The 20514-nt window shown below is 28.8% G+C and overlaps 1 protein-coding gene across 1 annotated transcript in view; it reads right to left on the bottom strand.

The window, feature by feature from the left end:
- Window positions 1–20514, bottom strand: part of LOC107447997 (carbonic anhydrase-related protein 10-like) — a 610624-nt gene that overhangs the window by 200722 nt on the left and 389388 nt on the right. Inside the window, exon 4 of the mRNA XM_071187366.2 lies at window positions 14458–14652. Coding sequence (XP_071043467.1) covers window positions 14458–14652 — 195 coding nt within the window. The remainder of the gene's footprint in view (window positions 1–14457; window positions 14653–20514) is intronic.

The following is a 20514-nucleotide window of genomic DNA, read 5'->3' on the forward strand; positions in this document are numbered from 1 at the left end:
GTTGCATAGCAAAGATAATTATATTCCCTTAGGAAGATTTTTATAAATATAACAATTGTTTTCAATAATTTAATAAAATCTAATTTTGTTTGTTTTTAAAAATTTATTAAAAATGTAACTCCGAAACTGATTCAAAGATTTAAAATAACGTTATTTTTTTATATTCAGTCATGAGAGTATGTAGCTGTAAGAATATTATTTACTGTGGTTTGCTTTCCATTACATAAAGCAATATAAACTTTTCAATATATAATAAATAATGTTTTTTTTTAAAAAAATTGAAACGCGTTACACATTTTTCAATGCATGTGAGCAAGTGGCAGTAAAAATTTTATAATTGCCCTACTAATAGCTTTTGCTTAACTGGATAACGTCGCTCAAAAAAAACTTGAATTTTGACATAAAGTTATGGTATTTAAAAGCACTTTCATCACTTCTGAAACATCGGAGATGATAGCAATAAAATTTTTTTTAATATAGAGAGAAAGAAGGAAACTAAAACATATCTTAGTAAATCATTTGCGTCTCTTTCAATTCTTTTCAAGGACTTACAGTATCAGTTTTTGAAATAAAAAAATATATAAATAAAACGAAGGACGTACATGCAATGTTAGACACAACATTAAATTAACAGTATTAACAAAACAACTGTAACTAAGCGGAACTAAAGCATTAATGTGGGGATGTTAGCTACAGACTATGTTAACCTTCATCTATGAAAAGGTACCCCACCATGGAATCGAGTTAACATGTCTTATATACTAGTGAATTAGAATTGTATTTTTTATTGCCAGAAGCACTACAATGCTCCCCCACCAGAATAATATATGTGATAGAATTCGATGGACGGTTACCACTAGTTGATTCATTGCTGTTTTGTGAGACGCCGGGAGAGATGTATTAAGATCACCGTACTTTTGCTTGTATTTTTGTAGGGGTAGACACAATACAGTAAACTAACTTTAATCGTAATCGTAATCACATGCATGAATTTTTCTCTGAATTGGATTTCTGCCATCTTGGAACGGTTGATGATAAAAATCCTTTAATTAAGGATCCTTTGGTATCCTGATTCTTCCGAAACAAGCTTACAGTTCTGTCATTACGTAATTTTATACTCTAATTTCTTAAACTGTTTTACATTTTATGTTTAAAAGCTTCCCAGCTGGCACTCATGTTTGCATTTCATTTAAATAAAAAAATTTATATTTAATATAAAGTAAAGTGTTGTCTAAGATGAATAATATTTGACTTAATTTTTTCAATTTTCCTTATTAACTGTTCAATATTGCAATTTTCTTTTAAATTTTTTATTAAACTAGAGACCAAAAATGGTTTAGTGACTTTTTTTTATTTCAGAAACAGTTGATGACTTTTATGAAAATGTTTTCGAGGAAAATGAAACTCGAAAAAATATATTAAATTAGAAATATCAGCAAATTTTATAAATTAATTATGTACATAAAATATTTTTCTTAATGCCAAATAAAATTTTTAAAAGTGTATTAGTAAGTTTTTTTAAACTTAATGTATCTTGTAATTCTTGAGCAAATACAATATCTTTTTAATAATAAAAGTAATTTTTTCCCTAGCAGTTGTATCAATTTTTAAAACGTAATTATTTTTAAAGGAAAATCTGCTACATCATTAAATAATCAACGACAGAACTTTAATTAAATTTTGTCATTTCTGAAGCATAATAGCTTTTATTTCAAATGCAAAAGAAATTAATGAAATATTAATGAGTTTAATGCATTAATTTAAGAAATTAAAATTAATGAATTTATTTTGAAGTTTTTCTAATTGTGCGTTTGGAGATTCAATTACAACTGTATAAAATTTATTTTTACACGGCAACCGTAAGATTCCTTGTTTTCAATTTGAACAATGAAACCAAATACAAATTAAACATAATTTATACGTGAAAGACATAATTCTCGTTTTTATTCTGTTTTGTAGCTTCTAATAACATTTTTCAGTGTTTTTGTTTGAATGTGTTTCATTTTGTATTATTTATAAATTAATTATGATTCTAAAGACATTATTTTTCAAAACAATGGTTTTTGAATATAACATGCTCTTTAAGATCACTAATATGTTAATTTTCGCATTTTAGTTTAAAAAAAAATTTTTTTTTAAAAAAAATGTATGCTCTCTCAGAAATAAAACTCTCACTTTTGACAATTCAATAATCCTTCAGCTGTATTTCGCTAATTTGGAGAATCATTTCATCACGAAATCATATGATTTATGACAAAACACAAACTCTCAAATGTATGACGAAAATGTTCCTTCAATTTGAAAGTGCATTATGGGAGATTATTAACGAGAATGACGAAGCTAGAATTAAGATCAGACGATCAAAAATACAAAGATGAAACAAGCTGATCGGACTGTAGGGTTATCCGGGTGTTGGTAGGGTGGTCCGGAAGGAAGAACCAGGGTTCGAGTCCCACTTAAGATATACTATAATCAAGAGTCTTATCTGGTAGGTTTTTTTTTAAAATTTTTTTTAAGAATAAGATGACGGCCGACTCTAGTGACAGTTTAGCTTTTTTTTCCTTGTCGATCTACCCTCATGTGTCATATATTTTTTGCGTAGCAGCCGAAATTCTGTGGTCGTTTTAATTTTGAGCATATTCTTTGGCTGTAAAGCCTACATTTATTTCAAATTATTCCATTATTCCAAAACTGACAATAATCCTTTGCAACCTTCATTAAAAATTATTACAGATAAATTAATTGCAATATCAACTATTCATATTAAAGGTACCATTAAGTTTCTATCTAACATAATTTAAAAAAATTATTTTTAAAAAAATTGATTAAAATTGCAGTATTTTACTAAAATGTTTTGATTGGAGTAAGCAAAGTCAGCAATTAAATCATCGCACAAGTTCACTTGCTCATCTACGTCACAGCACGTCCTACGTCACGCACCGTGCTTGAGATATTATGCTGTAACTTTTACATTTTTATGAAAATCGATTTAATATTTTGGAACAATAATCTTAAGAAAACTCATCAAAAAAGTCAACAAAATTTATTTTTAATTTTTTGGAAATTTCACTGTGTTGTTCTCCCTCAAAAGTTACTCGGAATGTGAAAACATATTTCAACACTATTCTAATAGAGAAAATGAGCTCAGGCACTTTTAGTTTTAGCATTAGGGTTAAATACCCATTAGAGACAAAAACTTGCAAAAAATTGTTTTTGGCACATTACTCAGTATTGTTATTTATTTATTTTCTTGATTCAAATGTGTCAGCTCTAAATTTTTTTGTTAATACGTAATGTTAAACTGTAGGTTTGAAAGACTTAAAGTTATTTATTTTTAATAATATTGATTATACGTTTTATTGCCTAGTTTGAAAAAAGTGTTTTTCGTTTCTATTATTATTATTCCTCGTATGAGTGTTAGAAAAGGTACATATTTTTTTTTTATTCTTTATGAACACATTTTTAAATGAAAAAAAAAATAAATATAAGCTTAAATTAAAACATTAAATTTTTGATTGACTTTTAAAAGCTTAAGTGTTAAAACTCCACCTCAAATATTTATTTCAAAATATCTTGCTACTTCTTACTATTTTTTAGGAAAAGAAGCAGAAATTGTCGTGAAGTAATCGAACTAAGTGTGACGAACTGCAAAAATATGAGATACTGCCCTAAATTAAACCATGCTGAAAACCTGGTAATGATGATGTCGATATCAATTTATGAAAGTTCCTTATTTAAACTATGAACTATCGTTCGTACAGCGCCATCTGACGGTAATGCTTCCAATATTCTCCATCCGCGTTTATTAGAAATAAAGGCACAAAATAATGTCAAGACCCTGTCAAGGCGCTAACAATGTCCTCACAATAGCCTTAACATCTCATTATTGCAAGACAGCGACGTAATTTGGGGTCTTTATGTGCAAAAACCTCTTGTTAAGTCTGAGATGCAGAAAAATACAAAAAGAAAACGAAAACCTTTTGTCCTTTTTCGCACTCTTCGGATATCGTTTCTAGATTTTGAGTGAGCTTTATTAAGTTTAAGTTTTTATCATTTCTGTCTGGAAATGGTTAAGGCCTTATCAAATGTTCTTTCGTAGAACTGATTTGAAACCAATTTTTTCTTTTGCCAGATTGAAAGGTTTTTTTTCAATTTTAAAAACTTATAGCACGGGTCGTATGTGACGACAGGCTAAATCAACTGAAATCAATTCCTCCAAACAAACAGGTTTAAAAATGTGAACAAAAAAAGCAAAAAATACGTTACATTTTTAAAATCTTCAAATGCATCATTACTTCACCAAAGGATAGGGTATAATTTGTGCAATCAAGACAAAAGCAAGAAACAAGAGTGAATAATGTACTCATTAATGTATATAAAAGAACATAATATAGTTTTAGTTCTATAAACAAGAACCTTCCTCATTGTCTAAACATGAAATGATGGTCGTGAAAGTAAAGTGACAAGCACGTGCAAAGTATTTTAACCAAGAGGGACAAATAAACAAGTTTTGTTTAGTTTGTCCAATATACGTAAGAGTTCGAATCCAGCCGGCCGAAGATTCCCCGTGTATTACATGGTGAGAGGTGCACGTTAAATCTGTAGGGGTCACAAAATCCTCTAAGTTCCCTTAACAAATCAGTACTTTTGGGGGTACTGATCTAGGAGTTCCTTGGCCTTCTGGATTGAGTTCAAAATTACAAGCCTACGGAGTTGAATATTGGTAGCCGTAAACTCAAATTTCGGTCGGCTGTTCAACAATGGTTATAAAATAAAATATACGTAAGAGAAACGTGGTGGCTGAGGGGTAGAGCCCTCGCCTCCCAATGAGGTGAAAAAGGTTCGAATTAAAACTCTGGCTAAGCGAAGCGAACTCCGCAACTTGATCACACCGACCACTGTGCTGACGTAAAATATCCTCAGTGATAATCGGATTGTGGATTAGAGTCCCCTTGCCGTTCCAGACGTGGGCTATACGGTTAAGGTTTATTTCCAGGTACGTGATTTAGTCTGGAGGATATCTGAGGGAAGTCTCCCTGCCATCAAGCTAACCGTGGGAGGTTTTCGTAGCTTTTCTCTCATTTAACGTAAATATGTATTAGTTCTAACAAAAAGTCGCCCAGGAAGGCTTGATCCAGGAGCTCTGTCCTCTGGATTGGGCGGAAATTTAAAAGGTTACGAACTTGAACATTGGTAGTCGCAAGCTCAAAATTGGGTCGGCTGTTCAACGACTGGGGAAAAATACACGCAAGAGAATCGTGGTAGATCAGGTAATAGAGTGTTCGCCTCCCAATGAAGTTACCTAGGCATGAATATCAGAAGTGGCTATTTGATACGAATTCTGCTCATGGCTTGCAACGACCACAATGCTGACATAAAATATCACCAGTGCTAGATCATGTGTTAGAGTCCCTTTGGCTCTGTGCTAACCGTTTGAAGTGTTTGTAGTTTTTTCTCCACCATATGAGTTAGTCTTATCAAAAAAGCCGATCGTATGTAGCGATATTGTAATAAGGGGAAAGATAATAAAAAGAAATAATACAAAAAAAATTAATTACATTTGAAATACAGGTAAATCCAATTGCCTTTAACTTATATTCTAGAAATAAAAGCCTATGATTATTCTAGTGTATGAACTGTTCACTTGAAATAATAAATCATTTTCTTTTAAATTATTAAAATGGTATTTGTATTTTTAAATTGCATCGTTTGTAGTACAAAAAGAGTAAAACATTTTTAATATTCTTTAAATTTTTATCCTAAAAACTTTATAATTCAAAACAAATTGATTATTAAATTTGTAAATAGGAAATGATTTTGGTGTAATTTGATCATTATTATAAAGTATTTTTCCATAACTAAATTACAATTTTAAAAAAAATTAGAGGAAATTTATGTAAAAGATTTTGAGCAATATAGTTTTATACGCTATATTCTCCCTAAAATATAATTGAAATAATTTTACTTGAAATAACTTTACTATTCTTAAAGTTAAATAGAGATAGAATCAATTTTAAACTCAATCCAGTTTCAAACCAACCTTCAATTTTCTTTTTCAGAAAAATTATTTCGAATGCAAATACAATATTTCTAAACTTTGTTATAACTTAGTTTGGATTCAAAGGCGTTTGCACGTTTACTTTTTCTTTTAAACTTCCGTTTGAAAATAGTCTGCAATTTAACTTTAAAAACTAAATAAAAATGGTAAAAGGTTTATCCCAAATTAGCATTTCCCGTAAGTCAATCAGAATCTAGAATTCTCAGTAACATTTAATCCGGTTTGACTTTTTCAGTGATAAGGAAGTAAGAGAAATCTTTCAGCCTTTTCCAATAAAAGTTAGAGAAAATCGAATTTCGTTTCGAAATCCGATTGCTGATGCGATGGTCAGTAATTTCTACAAGAGTGTCTCCCTGTAACAAAACAGATTTTCCCCAGATTTCACCGCTTCTTAAGGGGATGTCCTAGGTTATAAAATTGCTCTAATGTGCACTTTTATTGTTTCCTTCGAAAAAAAGTACACATAAAAAGCAATTACGTATAGCATATCGATTAAAGCATTAGTTTCTTATTTCTGCCGGAATAACAAATTTATACCATTGATTCTAAAGCAACAAAATTACTGTGGAACTTTAAGTAGCCATAGAATTAGAAATTGCTTTGTACAATTAGTTTAAAAATCATTTACCTTTTATAAAAACTCAATAAAACTCAAACATATTAATAGCCAAACTTTACAGTTATTGAGGGGTTTACAACAATTCACTTTGTTATATCTTTAAATGCCTTCATCAAAGTTAGTGACACTTCCTTCTATTTTGAAAACTTTATTTTATTTATTTTCGCTTTCAAATTTTGCGCTATTATTAAAATTCATTTTTCTTCGAAAGTAAAGATGTAACCTATTTTCTGTGTCTATTACTAAAGTGATTTAAGAAAGAAGAAATTTGGAAGAATTATGCACTAAGCATTTATTTATTGAATGGGGCAGATTTATTGAGTGTAAAATGCTTACATGATTTAAAAAACAAAAATCTTAGCAGACTCTGAGGATACGTAGTTACACGCGAAAAAGTGCTGTGAAAAAATTACTAAAATGGTTTTAAGTAAGAAATGTGCAACAACTCCTAAAAACAGCGTGTTGGTAATTCAATACTACCAATCAAATTGCGAGCCACTTAAATGGGTAACAATGACCAAACGTCGAGTAACCATTGTTCCAGCTCATTTAACAATTATGAAGGAGATTTCAATTTAGCAACTTGTAAACCAAGATAGTTTAAAACATTTTCTAATGAATTCAGGTCTACAGATGGCTAATTCATCCGGGAATTATCCCCACATTCTAGAAAAGTCTCGACTTACCGAAGTCTATGGTATATCCCTGATTATCATATGTATCCCCTGTACAATTTCATACTTTTATATAAAGATGATCTTTAGTGTACCATTCACTATCCGAGAAATCGTCTATATTGGTATAAGGATGTATCTTGCTGGATGGTTGCTCAAGTCATTAAAAGTGGCACTTACACTCGAATGAAAATGGAGATGATACCATATTTCCACTTTTTTAGTGACTCAGTTGATTCTGATTTAATTTTAATGGACAGGTAGCTATGGGTTTCCTAGTAGATCTCATCGTTTCGAGAATTTTTTTAGAGAGAAAATATTCCCCGGATATATTGTTCTGCCAAATATGCTGAACTGCATTGAGTAGGGAGTGTTTAACAGACTTAGCACAAGTGATTTTGTTCCCTCCGCAGAGGATCAAAATTGTGATGGTATGTCTTCGGATCATCCTCCGGGATGTTTCCCAGACCTTCGCCAATAGCCCATTGTGCGACGTAAATTAGCAACAAGTGATTTTGCTTTGAGCTATCCATGATCGTTTCACGAAGTGGGGAAAGTGTTGCTCTAAGTCTGGTTTTCGTTTTATATTTCGCTTAACTTAAGTAATACAACTTTCGTTTTACTTAATAACTTAGTTTACAACGTAAAAAAAATCTAGAATGGATATTTTATATCAATGCTCCAATGCTTTAAGCGAACCATGTTTTACTGAAAGCTATTTTTGTTATGTTTTCACAATAAGTGTCAACATAAATTCAGTTTTTTGTTGCAGAATATCCTCTTCACGAATCGTCGTGTGCCAGAACTATATAAATGGGAGACCTATTTTCCATTAAAATTTCCTCCTCTTAAGTTGCTGGAAATAAAGGATTTTTATTGAAACAAAATCAAATGAAAATTTTTCTTTGAAATGAATACGTGAACATATATATTTTTCAGTACTTTATTTATCTGAACTATTAAGAAGTGCCAATTTTTCATACGACTCTGATTTAAGGTATTGATATTTCTGATTTTGGATCATGTTTTTCATTTTCTAACAAACTTTATATCTTTAAAAACAAATGTTTTATTCTTATAATTAATGAAATATCTCTTAATCGTACAAAACGTAATCCATGATAGAAATTTTTAACTTTTGGCGGATTTAAGAATGCTATTTTATGTTATAAAATTGTGAACTTTAAAACAAACTTTAAATAGGTATTTGACTTTAGACTAAACAATCTTTTATAATAGATTAACACCATGCGTTAATGTTTCATACGTGTTAAATGCAATGTGCTGGGATATCAGAATCTATTTTTGCTTGAAAAATCCAGCAGTGAGGAAGCTATTACCAAATTTTGTAATGTGAAATAAAAATTGAATTTTTGATTGTCGTAAAAAGAAAAGACAGCGAAGTCTTAAAATTCAGATAAATAAGAAAGAATAACAAATAAGTACCAATGAAATAAATATACGAGAAAAAAACTATGATTGTTTTCTAAAAATTTAACCTAAACTGTGTTCCGGAATAATGAACAAAAATGACAGAAAATTGCTTATAAGAAATGCATAATATGCTTGTTTCCTATTCGACTAGACGTTAATGAATTGGATATAAAAAAATCTTTACTTGGTTATTTTATCAGGGATTAATTAATTTTTTTCAATGATGAAATCAAATTATTGAAGCGTAACTTGCGAACTTAAAGTTTCCCTGAAGAGGATATACACTTGAGATATTAATTTCAGCAAAATATTCGACTTTATATTGTTTTCTATGCTCTAAAAGAAATAAATTACTTAATTATGAACAACAAATATATTCAACCTCCAAAAAAAGTTATTCAAATATTTAAATAGATGTATAAAAGTTTAGAGCTTCGATGTTGAATTTAATGCTTCAAAGGTCAATAAAAAGAACAGTAAAATAATTGTATGCTTTAAAGAAAGAACTGCACCGCCTCATTAAAACAATACATTGCCTAAGGCTACAGTTGGAACCAATTATTTAATATTTTTCTTATGGCTTATCTGGATAAAGTTCTTAATTTCATCAATATTTATTATTTTTTTATAGCTATTCTTGCTTTTTGTGCGTGACTTAGTGTAATCAAGCATTTGTAACTAAACTTGAAACGAGTCTTGAAAATGAAACTGTGCATTAAATAATTTTAATTGATTATTTAATCAAGGTTTGAACTGTTATGCATATTTATAGGAAACGCAAAGTTGTTTCTTAAAGATAAAATTTGCTTAAAGATAATTTTATGTTTTTTTAATGAATTATCCTATTAAATAATAATTTTCAAATAAGAGTATTTAATGAAATTATTTTTAATTTCATCTATGGATATATGCTATGCCATATTATTTTGCTTTACGCTGTATTAACCCAATCAGAGTTTAAGTACAAACAGCTGAAGTTCTGAAATGTAGTAGAGAACATTGGCTTTAAAATCAACTTTTCAAAGAGAAGCTTTCTTTACGTAAAAAATAAAGCACATTAGCGAGCACAATGGTATCAGAAATTTTTCTCCGTTTAGAATTAGTAATTTAGATATTTGAGCATAGATACTTGTTTACATTTAATGTTATTACATTTAATTAGATACTTGAAACATTAATTGTTGACTTCAAAGTAATTAAATTACTATTTATTTGCTTAATAATTTAATTCTATCATGAATTGGTGTATTAAGCATCATCAACCTGTCCACAAGGCGCAATAAACCTATGTTCTCTTTGCTGACTAGGCTCCATTAAGTCCGTACAATTGTAAAATGATTCTAGACGCGTTCACATACACTGTTAGAAATTTCTCGGAAAAAATGGTTAAATAACAATTTATTGAATGGTTGTCTTACCATATTTAATCAAAACAATCAAATAACCATAAACAAAATGGAAATCAAACTGTTAAATTTGAGAAAAACTGTTTATTAACTGCTTTCACCTAATACGGTTAAACAACCAGAATTTTATTGCACCTACTAGAACCACCTAATGAAGCTACTTAGTTCTTCGCAAGTGCGTACATATCATAGCCGAGCGGGCTTATCTGTCAATCTCATGACCGGCCGAACTGGAGTTCGAGTTCTAGTGTGAACACCACAATATTTCCACCATTCCCTTTAACACATGAGGAATTTCCAGTATATAGCACTATCCAATGCCCATTACCTTACGAAAAGCCGAGCTCCTATGTCTAGTTAAGTAATTATTTTTTTTAAAGATTTTCAAAAATACTATTGTAGATGGTTAAAAAACCGTATAGTTTCGCCTTCATTGTTTTAAAACTATTTTTTTCGTAAATGGTTTCAAAACCATGAAGGAAAAAAATGTACTTTACCGTAAACGTTACGGTTAATCGGATGGACAGACGGCTGCCAGTTATTTTACCATTATTTTAGAATGAAAATTTTAACAGTGTATTTTGAGAACCGTCACCGTCTCTCTAATATCATACATATAGGCAACTATGGAAGTTGAGACCTTATAGTTTAGAACGGTTTAATACTTGCCGACCCAATAGTCTATGTCTTTCAGAGAGAGGCAACTTAATTTCTCTTTAAGTATAGGACTGAAATCTTAAAACCTAAAGTAAGATTGTTTGAAGGCGTCGTTGTTCCTCCGTATTTTTTATTGATGACAACAATCGTCTGCACAGTCGTGGTTTAGTCTAAGAATATTTTGGAGGTACATGAGATGGAGCAGCTAGAGAGATCAGCGGGCATAAATCTTATCGTGAATATTTGGGATGCTCTTGGCACAAAACCCTACCTGAATGAAAACTGTTTTTTTTTTTTTTAACGAACATCATAAATTTGTTGTCCCAAAACACTTTTAAACCTCATAAACTGCATTGGAGTTCATTGTGTCACCTCTAATGCATCAGGGCTGTCGTACCCCACCTTACAGTTCCATTTTGCAATTGATTTTCGGACTGCTTAGTTATAATGCCTAGTAACTTGTAATATTGAATTTATGCCATTAGATTTTTATCATAATTTTTATTATATTTTGATATAATTTCATACAAAATTTCATATGATTAGGTGCTCTATTTCTTGAGTTATTTGTGAAAACAAATTTCCTTTTTAAACTTCTGGAAATGGTTGTAATAAAATAAGGGCTGAATTAGTGATAGCTGTAATGATAATTTAGTCATGTATTAACTCACAAGCCTCTTCCTAAGCATAATTTAGCAAAATATTTATTTATTTTTTGTTAATAATCCAGTAGACAGGTTAACATTGCATTTTATAAGTCTCATGCCTGAATGTGCTTTATTAAATAATATTATCAATGTAAAAAAGTGTTTAAATGCATTTTGTACGATGCATTTGTTCGGAATGTATTTGTATGCTTTATTTGTTTATCCAATATCACTTGCGAAGTAATTAGGATCTTTTTAATTAAAAATGAACAAATATGTTTTTTTCTTGTGTAGCAGCTTGTTAATCAGTTACAACTTATCTTTAACACAAATATAATGAAAACATGTTTTTTTTTATTATAGTAAATCAATAAAATAATTGAAAGTTTAACTGAAATATTAGTTAAAATCTGAATCAAGGAAATATTTTATGATACAAAGAAATTTTATCGCATTTTCTAATGAACTTAAATAATTATGAAATGTATGCAAAAAAATCTTTCTTCAATCGTTATAAAATTAAAAAGAATTTATTCTCAATATATTTAAATGAATATCAGCAAAAAAACGCAAGCAATTTATAACGGTTTTATCGTGCAAGAACTCAATTTGTGTTCAGGTAATTTTTATTAGAAGGAATTCCTCAAAACAAAATTCTCTATCGCTGTTCTTTTGAGTCCAAAAACTCTTTTTTGAAACGTTTTCTAGTTTGAAAATATTTTCGTGGAAAACTACTTAGATGTTTCTAAATAATATACCATTTACCAATTGATAAAGGGTTCATTTTTAAACATAATAAAAACAATAAAGGAACAAAAAAATATGTCCATTCTTTTTCAATTCTGAAGATATAGAATCCTAAATTTAAATTTCTTCTGCATAGTTTGTTTTCCACTGTATGGTAAAAAATGCGAATTATTCGATGTGCTTTCCGTTCTCAATATAAAAACTCTCAGAATAAGTAATCATATTAGTATAGGGAATCTTGTTTATCCTCTGTCTAGCTAAAGGTGTTTTGGAAGTGCCCGAAGATATTTCATGGGTAGAATACCAATGAGCTTGAAGAATTGGTGCAAACTACACAAACTCTTATATGAGTGTAGTTCTTAAAGGTCTTATTCCTTTTTTTCCACATGATTATGTTGGCAATATTTCTATTCAGAATGATTCATACTTGTTGTAAGAGAATAAAATGAAATGAAGAAAAAGTTCAGGATGGAATATAAAGTAAAAGATTTGAAAAGAAATAAACGGTATCAGCTAAAACAATCGCAATCATTTCTCATGTGAGAAAATAGTTTAAAAAATTTAATATACTACACAACTCAAACATAATTATAAAGGACTCAAATACTATTACGGGACATGAGATGTTTAACCATAGGAAAAGTTGGGACAATTTTTTTAAAACTTTTATTTAATTATTTATTTAACTGATGAGCAGCAGATTGAAACAGGGTGAATCCATGATTTTGTCTTGCACGTGGCACAAGTATGCATTTGTCAAAAAATAATATTTTGTAAATATTTATCTGTGCTTGAAATATCTTAGTATCAAATGTGAATACTAAATGATTTTCTCATATTCGTAAATGAAAATTACACATTGTCCCATCGTATTCATATGAATTCCACACATTGTGTGAATCACGTGGTATATTGCTTGCCATCTAATTTAGAGTAAAAAAAACCAAAAAGTCATATCAGATATGATTTTTGATTAGAGTTTTATGTGTTTTCCTGTGCTGTTTGTAATTAGCATATATATATATATATATACAGAAATGCCAACTTGCTCCACTTTGAAAAATTGTAAAAAGTCCTTTTCTTGTGGTAATGAAATTTAAGTTATTATTAGTTTCATATTTTCATTTTAAGTAATTTTTCCACCATGACATGTAAAGAATTCAAAGTATCATGTTAAATGAAACTTAATTACATTTATCTCGTGGTGATTCCTAGAAAGAGTAACCGTAATTATGATAATACTTCAAATTTTACTTTTTAATTCGCTACCAAAGCGGAGCAGTTGGCAGCACTGTATATATATATATATATATATATATATATATCAGGGCTCGAAGAAAGTCAGAAGTTTTACCCGTCCCCGAGGACGGCTTGTCCACCAATGTACCCGTCCTCCTTTGAAACTAACCCGTAGCTTCTAAATTAATAAAAATATAATTTTCTCTTATTTATTACAAACATTTACATAAATTGCACAATGAATTAGTAGTTACTAGGATTACAAATACTAGGTTACTGATAGTAAAACCTAGTATTTCTTTTATGAAGTAATTTAAATGACAAAGGTCAGGTTATCTGGAATGTCAATTTATCCGAGGGTACTTCGTTTTTTAAATGAAACAAATATGACGTTTGCCAGTTCCACAATCAAGCCAATGATTTACAGAGGTTTCTGCACAGAAATCTGAAAGGGGTTTTCCATTTAGGTGGATGTTCATAATTGCGTTTAACGCTTCTTGTTTAAGAGCAGTACGTAATGTGTTTTTTTGTAAGCTCATTGCTGAAAAGCCTCTTTTAACCACTGCAGTACTCCCAGACAGAGAAAACATCAATTCCACCAAGCGCAGTATGTTGCCGTATTTCTAGATTTGAGGGTCATTTTAGAAGTAAGGCGCTAGACTCTTGTAAGATAACAAAAATTGAAAATGTATCACGAATATTAATGGGAAAATGGCCATCCGCGCGGACGTCGGATTCGAGATATTTGTTAACCGCAGGGAATTTTTGACCGCCGACGACGGGCGGACGGGTGGTTTTTCGGGCCCTGATATATATATATATATATATATATATATATATATATATATATATAATGCATTTTTATTGGAAAGACGCATTACTAGTTACTGGGAGATTTTTTACAAGTATTTCTTCCTTCCTTCTACATAGATGGTAAACTATATGCATATTTGTTAATTAAAAATGAATAACATACCTCTCCAGGAAATGATATTCCGGAAACGGTGTGTTCAGATCCCTTGTCGTCACTCTGCCCATAGTGTAGATGTAGTTCATGAAATCGGTATTTATAAGACAAAGGACCTCCACTTATGTTAATTGGCACACTGGGATGTAGATTAGAGATCCGAAATGCCACACTATGTCCAGTATTCGTCAAGACGCCACTCACCTGAAATAAATTAGAACAAAACTCTTAGAAAAAGAATTTTTATAAAAGATTTTAAAGAAATTGTTCTTTTATTCATGAGAATTTCTAATTTTGAGAATGAAAGCAACTTTTAGCTAAGTTTTATCTTTTCGGCTCATTAACGTTTTAAAGGTGATATTGATACCTTGTGAAAGGAACTGTCTTAAAAATGCTTACCACTAACAACTATTAAAACCACCTGTATTTGAGATGATAATGAGATCGTTATATACACACTATTCAATTAGATTTTAGAGAAAATTATATTTTAGGTTAAAACGAAAATCTAATGCATGTTTAAACTGAATCTTAAAGTTAATATATCCGTTTATAAATAGAAATTGTAAAGAAATAAAAAATTATTTCTCAGCAACTCTACTCCCTCTTGAAACTTTACTGATTCTTGATGATTCGTGAAACTCTTCTGATTCTTTAGGAATTGAGTTACATTTAAAGTGACAAAAATAACTGAGCCTTGAAGATTTTAAGAATAATATTATTTGGTAATATAATATAATAATAGATGAATAATTAATAGCTGAAATATTTTAGCTATTATAATTATACTATTATAATTGTTTTTTTAGGAAGCAACTATTAGAAATTATTACTGAAAATATTATAAAACTGATTTGCACATAGAAATTAAATGCTTAAATTACGTTTTAGCGAAAGTAAATAAAAGTTATTCGACTTCCTTCTAAAAAGTGTTCTTCTGATTTTTTTTCAAAAAAGTAATTTTTTAAAATTTTTCACTTGAAGATAATATTGCAATAATACTGAATAAGCTTTAGGTTAATGCCTTACGAAAATTATACTTTTAAAAGGAAGTGAAATGACTTTATTTTCAGGTTAATGAACTCTAAATTATTATTTTTTTCAAATTTAAATTGCTATTTTTGTTAAATGATAGATCTTTGAAAATTAGTTTGAATACAAAAGTGTAGAAAAAGTTTTAAAAAGATAAGTAAATTACCAAGCACGCATCTATTAGAAGTTAAAAAATAATTAAAATACTTGATTGTACAAAAATACTAGGTCAATTGCAATGGAAACGAAATTAAAAACTAATGATTAAAGGATAATATAAATAATAATCAATTTCTCTTAGCACAATGTACCTGCGTGTAATACATATATCTTATATCACAGAGAATTAAAATTAGATTTTTTTATTCGAAGAACGCTATGATAAATTATATTAAATTTTTTAAGTACCAAAAAATTTCACTAACATTCAGACAGTTGATTAAAAATGAAAATTAATGTATGTTTTTTTTTTCAAATAATTGTTTCCCTTTAATTTAAGACATTTCTAACCTGAAGTTATTTGAATATGAAATTTTCTACATCAATATATTATATATAGCCTTCAAAATATTATTTCAACCGATATAATTTTTTTGCAATTTCGAAAAGTAATCCAGGCATCAACTGTATATTATTTAAAAACTTTCATTAAATCAAAGTATTTATGAGTTCTCCTGGAAAAATTCACGGCGCATTTATTTTTAATTTAAGGAGAAGTAATTTATTTTTAAGCAATATATTTTTATATATATACTTATATCCTTTATGCAATTTTATTTTCATGCCCAAATTTATTACCTCTAAATGATTCATCATAAAACCATGGGGGTTACAAAATTGTTTTGTACTTGCGTCCTTTTTTTCTGAGAATATCATGAACAAAATGCCGCTATAAAATCTTTACCGAACCAAGTAAAAGCCAATTAAAGGGAAGAAAAAACGTAACTAAACCTTAGAATCAATAATATATTTGAAGAAGATGAAGAAAAGTATTTCTTCTCTGATTAAAAAAAGAAGAGAGGTGTTTACTATAATTTATTTAATAAATGACTGTGAAGAGAGAGCATCTTGAAACGAAGGCATTTATTAAAAGTTTCGTCAGTTCGACAACTATTTTTAAAATTATTTTGAGCAATCAAACAACAAATGATATTAGGTATGCTATCTCAATGCTTTAAAAATGGCTATAATGTTTTCACTCTTTTATTACATAAATGATCATTTTTAATTGATTATGTCATTTTTTTTTACATAGGGAAAAACCTTTGACCAGTTTTTGTTTCTTATTTTTTTCTCAAAAAAAGCTAATTTTCAAATAATTTAAAAATGATGGGAGATTACTTTATAAGCTTTTTTATCTATTGAAAATAGTTAACGAATTCTGCCATAAACTTTAGAAGTTGGAACTTTTTATAAAGTTATTATTTTATTTTACAAAACACGACTTTGTGATGCGCATCTATCATCTATCTATTAATATGTAAGTTTTACAGAATTTCATTTTCAAGTCAAAGTGATTGAAAAGCTAGAGAGAAAATATTCAGACATTTCTGAGACTAAGCAACTGGAAAAATAAAAAATTATATTCTGTAAAATGCATGTACTAAATAGGAAAATTTTTTACTAGTTGGCACAAACGTATCCCTGGTTCGAGATACGTTTAGTCAAAGATACAACAATCTCCCCTATAAGTTGTTTGATAGCAAGATTGCGAACAAATGTGCATATCACATTATTACACTATACCACAGTGCAAATGATACAGCAAATTTTAAATTAACCAATAAACCTCATAGATGGCCAATGAATGCAATTTTATACTTTTCCATAGATCTGTGGTAGCATGGCGTTAGTTGCCTACTTTGTACCTGCCGTGTGGCTGTAAAGTACACGCAATACAATGCTTAATTTTGCACCTCATTCCTTTTGTTATATACATGATTTTAAGATTACTGTATAACCATTATTTTTTTCCCTCGCATAATCAATTTACTTTTTTAGAGGGTTGGTAGTTTTCTAAAGTATCTGAAAAGTTTTTTTACAAAAAATCAAAAGATTTGTTTTCTGCCCAAAAATTATGTTTACCATCTCCCAATGTAGCCATCAAAGTCACTGCTGTTATCAGAAACAGTTGTCATCACCGACTTTTATTTGTTCTACCAAAGTACAATACAATGCCTAATTTTTTACGAAATTCCTTTTGTTGTCTGCATACTTTCACAATTGATGTATAATCTATATTTTCGCTTATCTTATAATCAATTCACCTTTTTTTGCAGACTTGATAATTTTTAGATGTATGTGAAAGGTTTTGGTTAAAAATTAAAAGAACTTTTATTTTCAAAAATACAGTTTACCATTTTCCAATATGACCTGTTGTCAGAATTTGTTGTCAGCTCTGACCTTCAATTGTTATTTCAATATAAATTTATTTGCCTTTTTATTTTTAATTACTTCCTAATTATTTATTAAACTAAATTATAAAATGTCAAAATAAAATAAGTTTTTTGTGATTGAAATAGGTTTTCTTTTATTAACATATGTCTTTAGTTTTCTCCAAAATTGATTAATCTTACCTTAACTGCATTATAAAGCTAAAAAAAAATATATATATATTTTTTTAAATATAATCTAGAAAAATAGTTTATATAAAAATATATAAACTATTTTTCTAGGAAATGGAAAAAATATATGTAGGAAAATAAGTAAAAAAGGTGGTGTTTATATTTTATAATAGACATCTAGAAAATATCTTATAACTTATGAATTATTATTATTAAGTTACCAACGGAAATTTGAAATAACTTATGTTAGAACTGTGTCAGGAATAGCGATATAAATGTTGTATTGTCAAGTAACGAAGAAGAAACTAAAATATACAAAGACATTATTAAAATATTTGTAGACTGAGCATTTAATTTCAATATGAATTTTAAAACAATTTTTGGCTTATGTTATCTCAATTTACGTATCTCATTTCACAGTTATCTCATCAGGTTATCTCATTTTACAGTAAAAATTCAATGTAATGATTATAAAGGTAGTATAATCACATGTTTATTTCTAAATGGTGATAGGGCTTTTCATTTTCAAAATTTCTGGTATGCAGTGCGCAAAATAAGAAAAAATGAATAACTTGAGTTTGAATGATCGGATTTGATTGTAACGAACTTGATTTATTGAAAAATTGTTTTTTCAACCATATATTCAAACACAACAGATATATTCAACAGACATACAAACAGCAGATATATTCGAACATAAATATATTATAAAATTTGATTTTTTCAATTTTCAGTAACTTTGCTGTTATATAAACAATCACTTCATGTTGTTCATATTGAAAAGGGTATAATATAACATACTAGTTTTTAATTAGGAATATTAAATCGAAATATCAAAAAATAATGCTATTTTATGAGTATACAGTCCCTGTTTTATGAATACCTCCTAGTAAAGTAATAAAGACGTAGTGACGCGAAAAGGCACAGTAGAGTCCTTTTTAAAGGTTATAAAAATCAAAGACCGTAAGACAGTGACGATACCACCTAAAAACTTTTGGGTGCATTTTATAATATCTCCATCGCCGATTCTAAAGAAAATAACGAAAGAAGAAGGTATCATAATAAAAAGACAGATGTCCGTATATTTATTCCTACAAAACTTAAACGATTTGAGCCAAGAACCCAATAATTTTGACGAAGCTAACTTATATGTGTTGACATCATTATGTTAATGTCCCAACAATGACGATAAAAAAAGAAGTTTATATAGAAAAGTTTAGAAAAAAAGACAGCTAAAAAATGAGGAACCATGTCGTTTCATATTTTTAAATAGCTGTTTCTTATCAACTGAAAACAATGTCAATGATAGTCGTGCGTTTTTCAAACATTGTTCATTTTATATGTTTGTTACGTTTAAATATACTTTCATTTTGGAGGTTATGCAATTTTGAAATATTTTTTTTTATTATTTAAATTGTTTGTTGTTTGTTTCTAGCTCTATGGGACCACCATAAAACTCTGTAATTTTTTACGGAAGTGCCTTGGTAATGATTTTGATGAAATTAACAATAATATATGGTTTAATAATAAGTGAAAAAATTTGGTATCTCTGGCAACATTTGACTATTTTATCATGATAAATTAGAGCATGGAATAAAAATAATTTACTCAAAAAAGTTTGCTTTACATTTTCATATTTTTTACTAAGCACGTCGTGATACGAAATATAATTTCAGAAACCAGAACTTCCGATAAACAGAGATCATATGAACAAAAAAATTACCAAATGAATTGTTTAAATACCATATATGTTGGTCGTATTAAGCAAAAATATGTTTTTTAATCAGAAATTTTATTACCATACAGTAGTACGTGTAAAAATTTCGTGTTAAAATGAAAGAGAAGGAAAAAATAGAGTTTGTTAATGAATTTATATTTACCTACATAGAAGTAAGAAATTAAAGTTTAGTTTGAGTTCTTGAATTATACAATTTTTTGGAAAACACTAAGGAATTTAAAATCCACCGAAACTCTTTTACAATAAAATCACTTTAGTAAATGTCCTAAAAATATAATGAAATTAAATCGAAGGGGACAACTTGCTGAAGCAAAAACGTTGGCCTCTTCGATAATCAGCTTATGAAATAAACACTAATAATTAACACCAATAATAAATACTAATAATAGTTCAAAAAATAAACATCGGAAAAGATTCTTAATAAGGTATGTGTCATAATTTAAATCTGAATCAAGTTGCAATTTGCAAATCAAGTTACAAGTTTTTTTTTTCTTTTTCTTATTTTTTAAAAGAACAACAACACAGCATCTAGTTTTATGAATTGAAATATTTTATGTTGCATATACAATCAACAGTGTTTCATGTATTTGAGAAAAACAATATCTCGTATTGAAGAATTCAAACACTTCTTTCAATCAAATACATAATTTTTTCATAAAAGTTCGCAGGTTATTACAAAAAATGCCGAAGATTATTACACACTCTCACAATAACATATTTATTATTCAAATA

Source organism: Parasteatoda tepidariorum, chromosome 11 (genome assembly GCF_982258835.1).
Source record: "Parasteatoda tepidariorum strain Cologne lab strain chromosome 11, Ptep-v5.0, whole genome shotgun sequence".
In the NCBI taxonomy this organism is placed as follows: domain Eukaryota; kingdom Metazoa; phylum Arthropoda; class Arachnida; order Araneae; family Theridiidae; genus Parasteatoda; species Parasteatoda tepidariorum.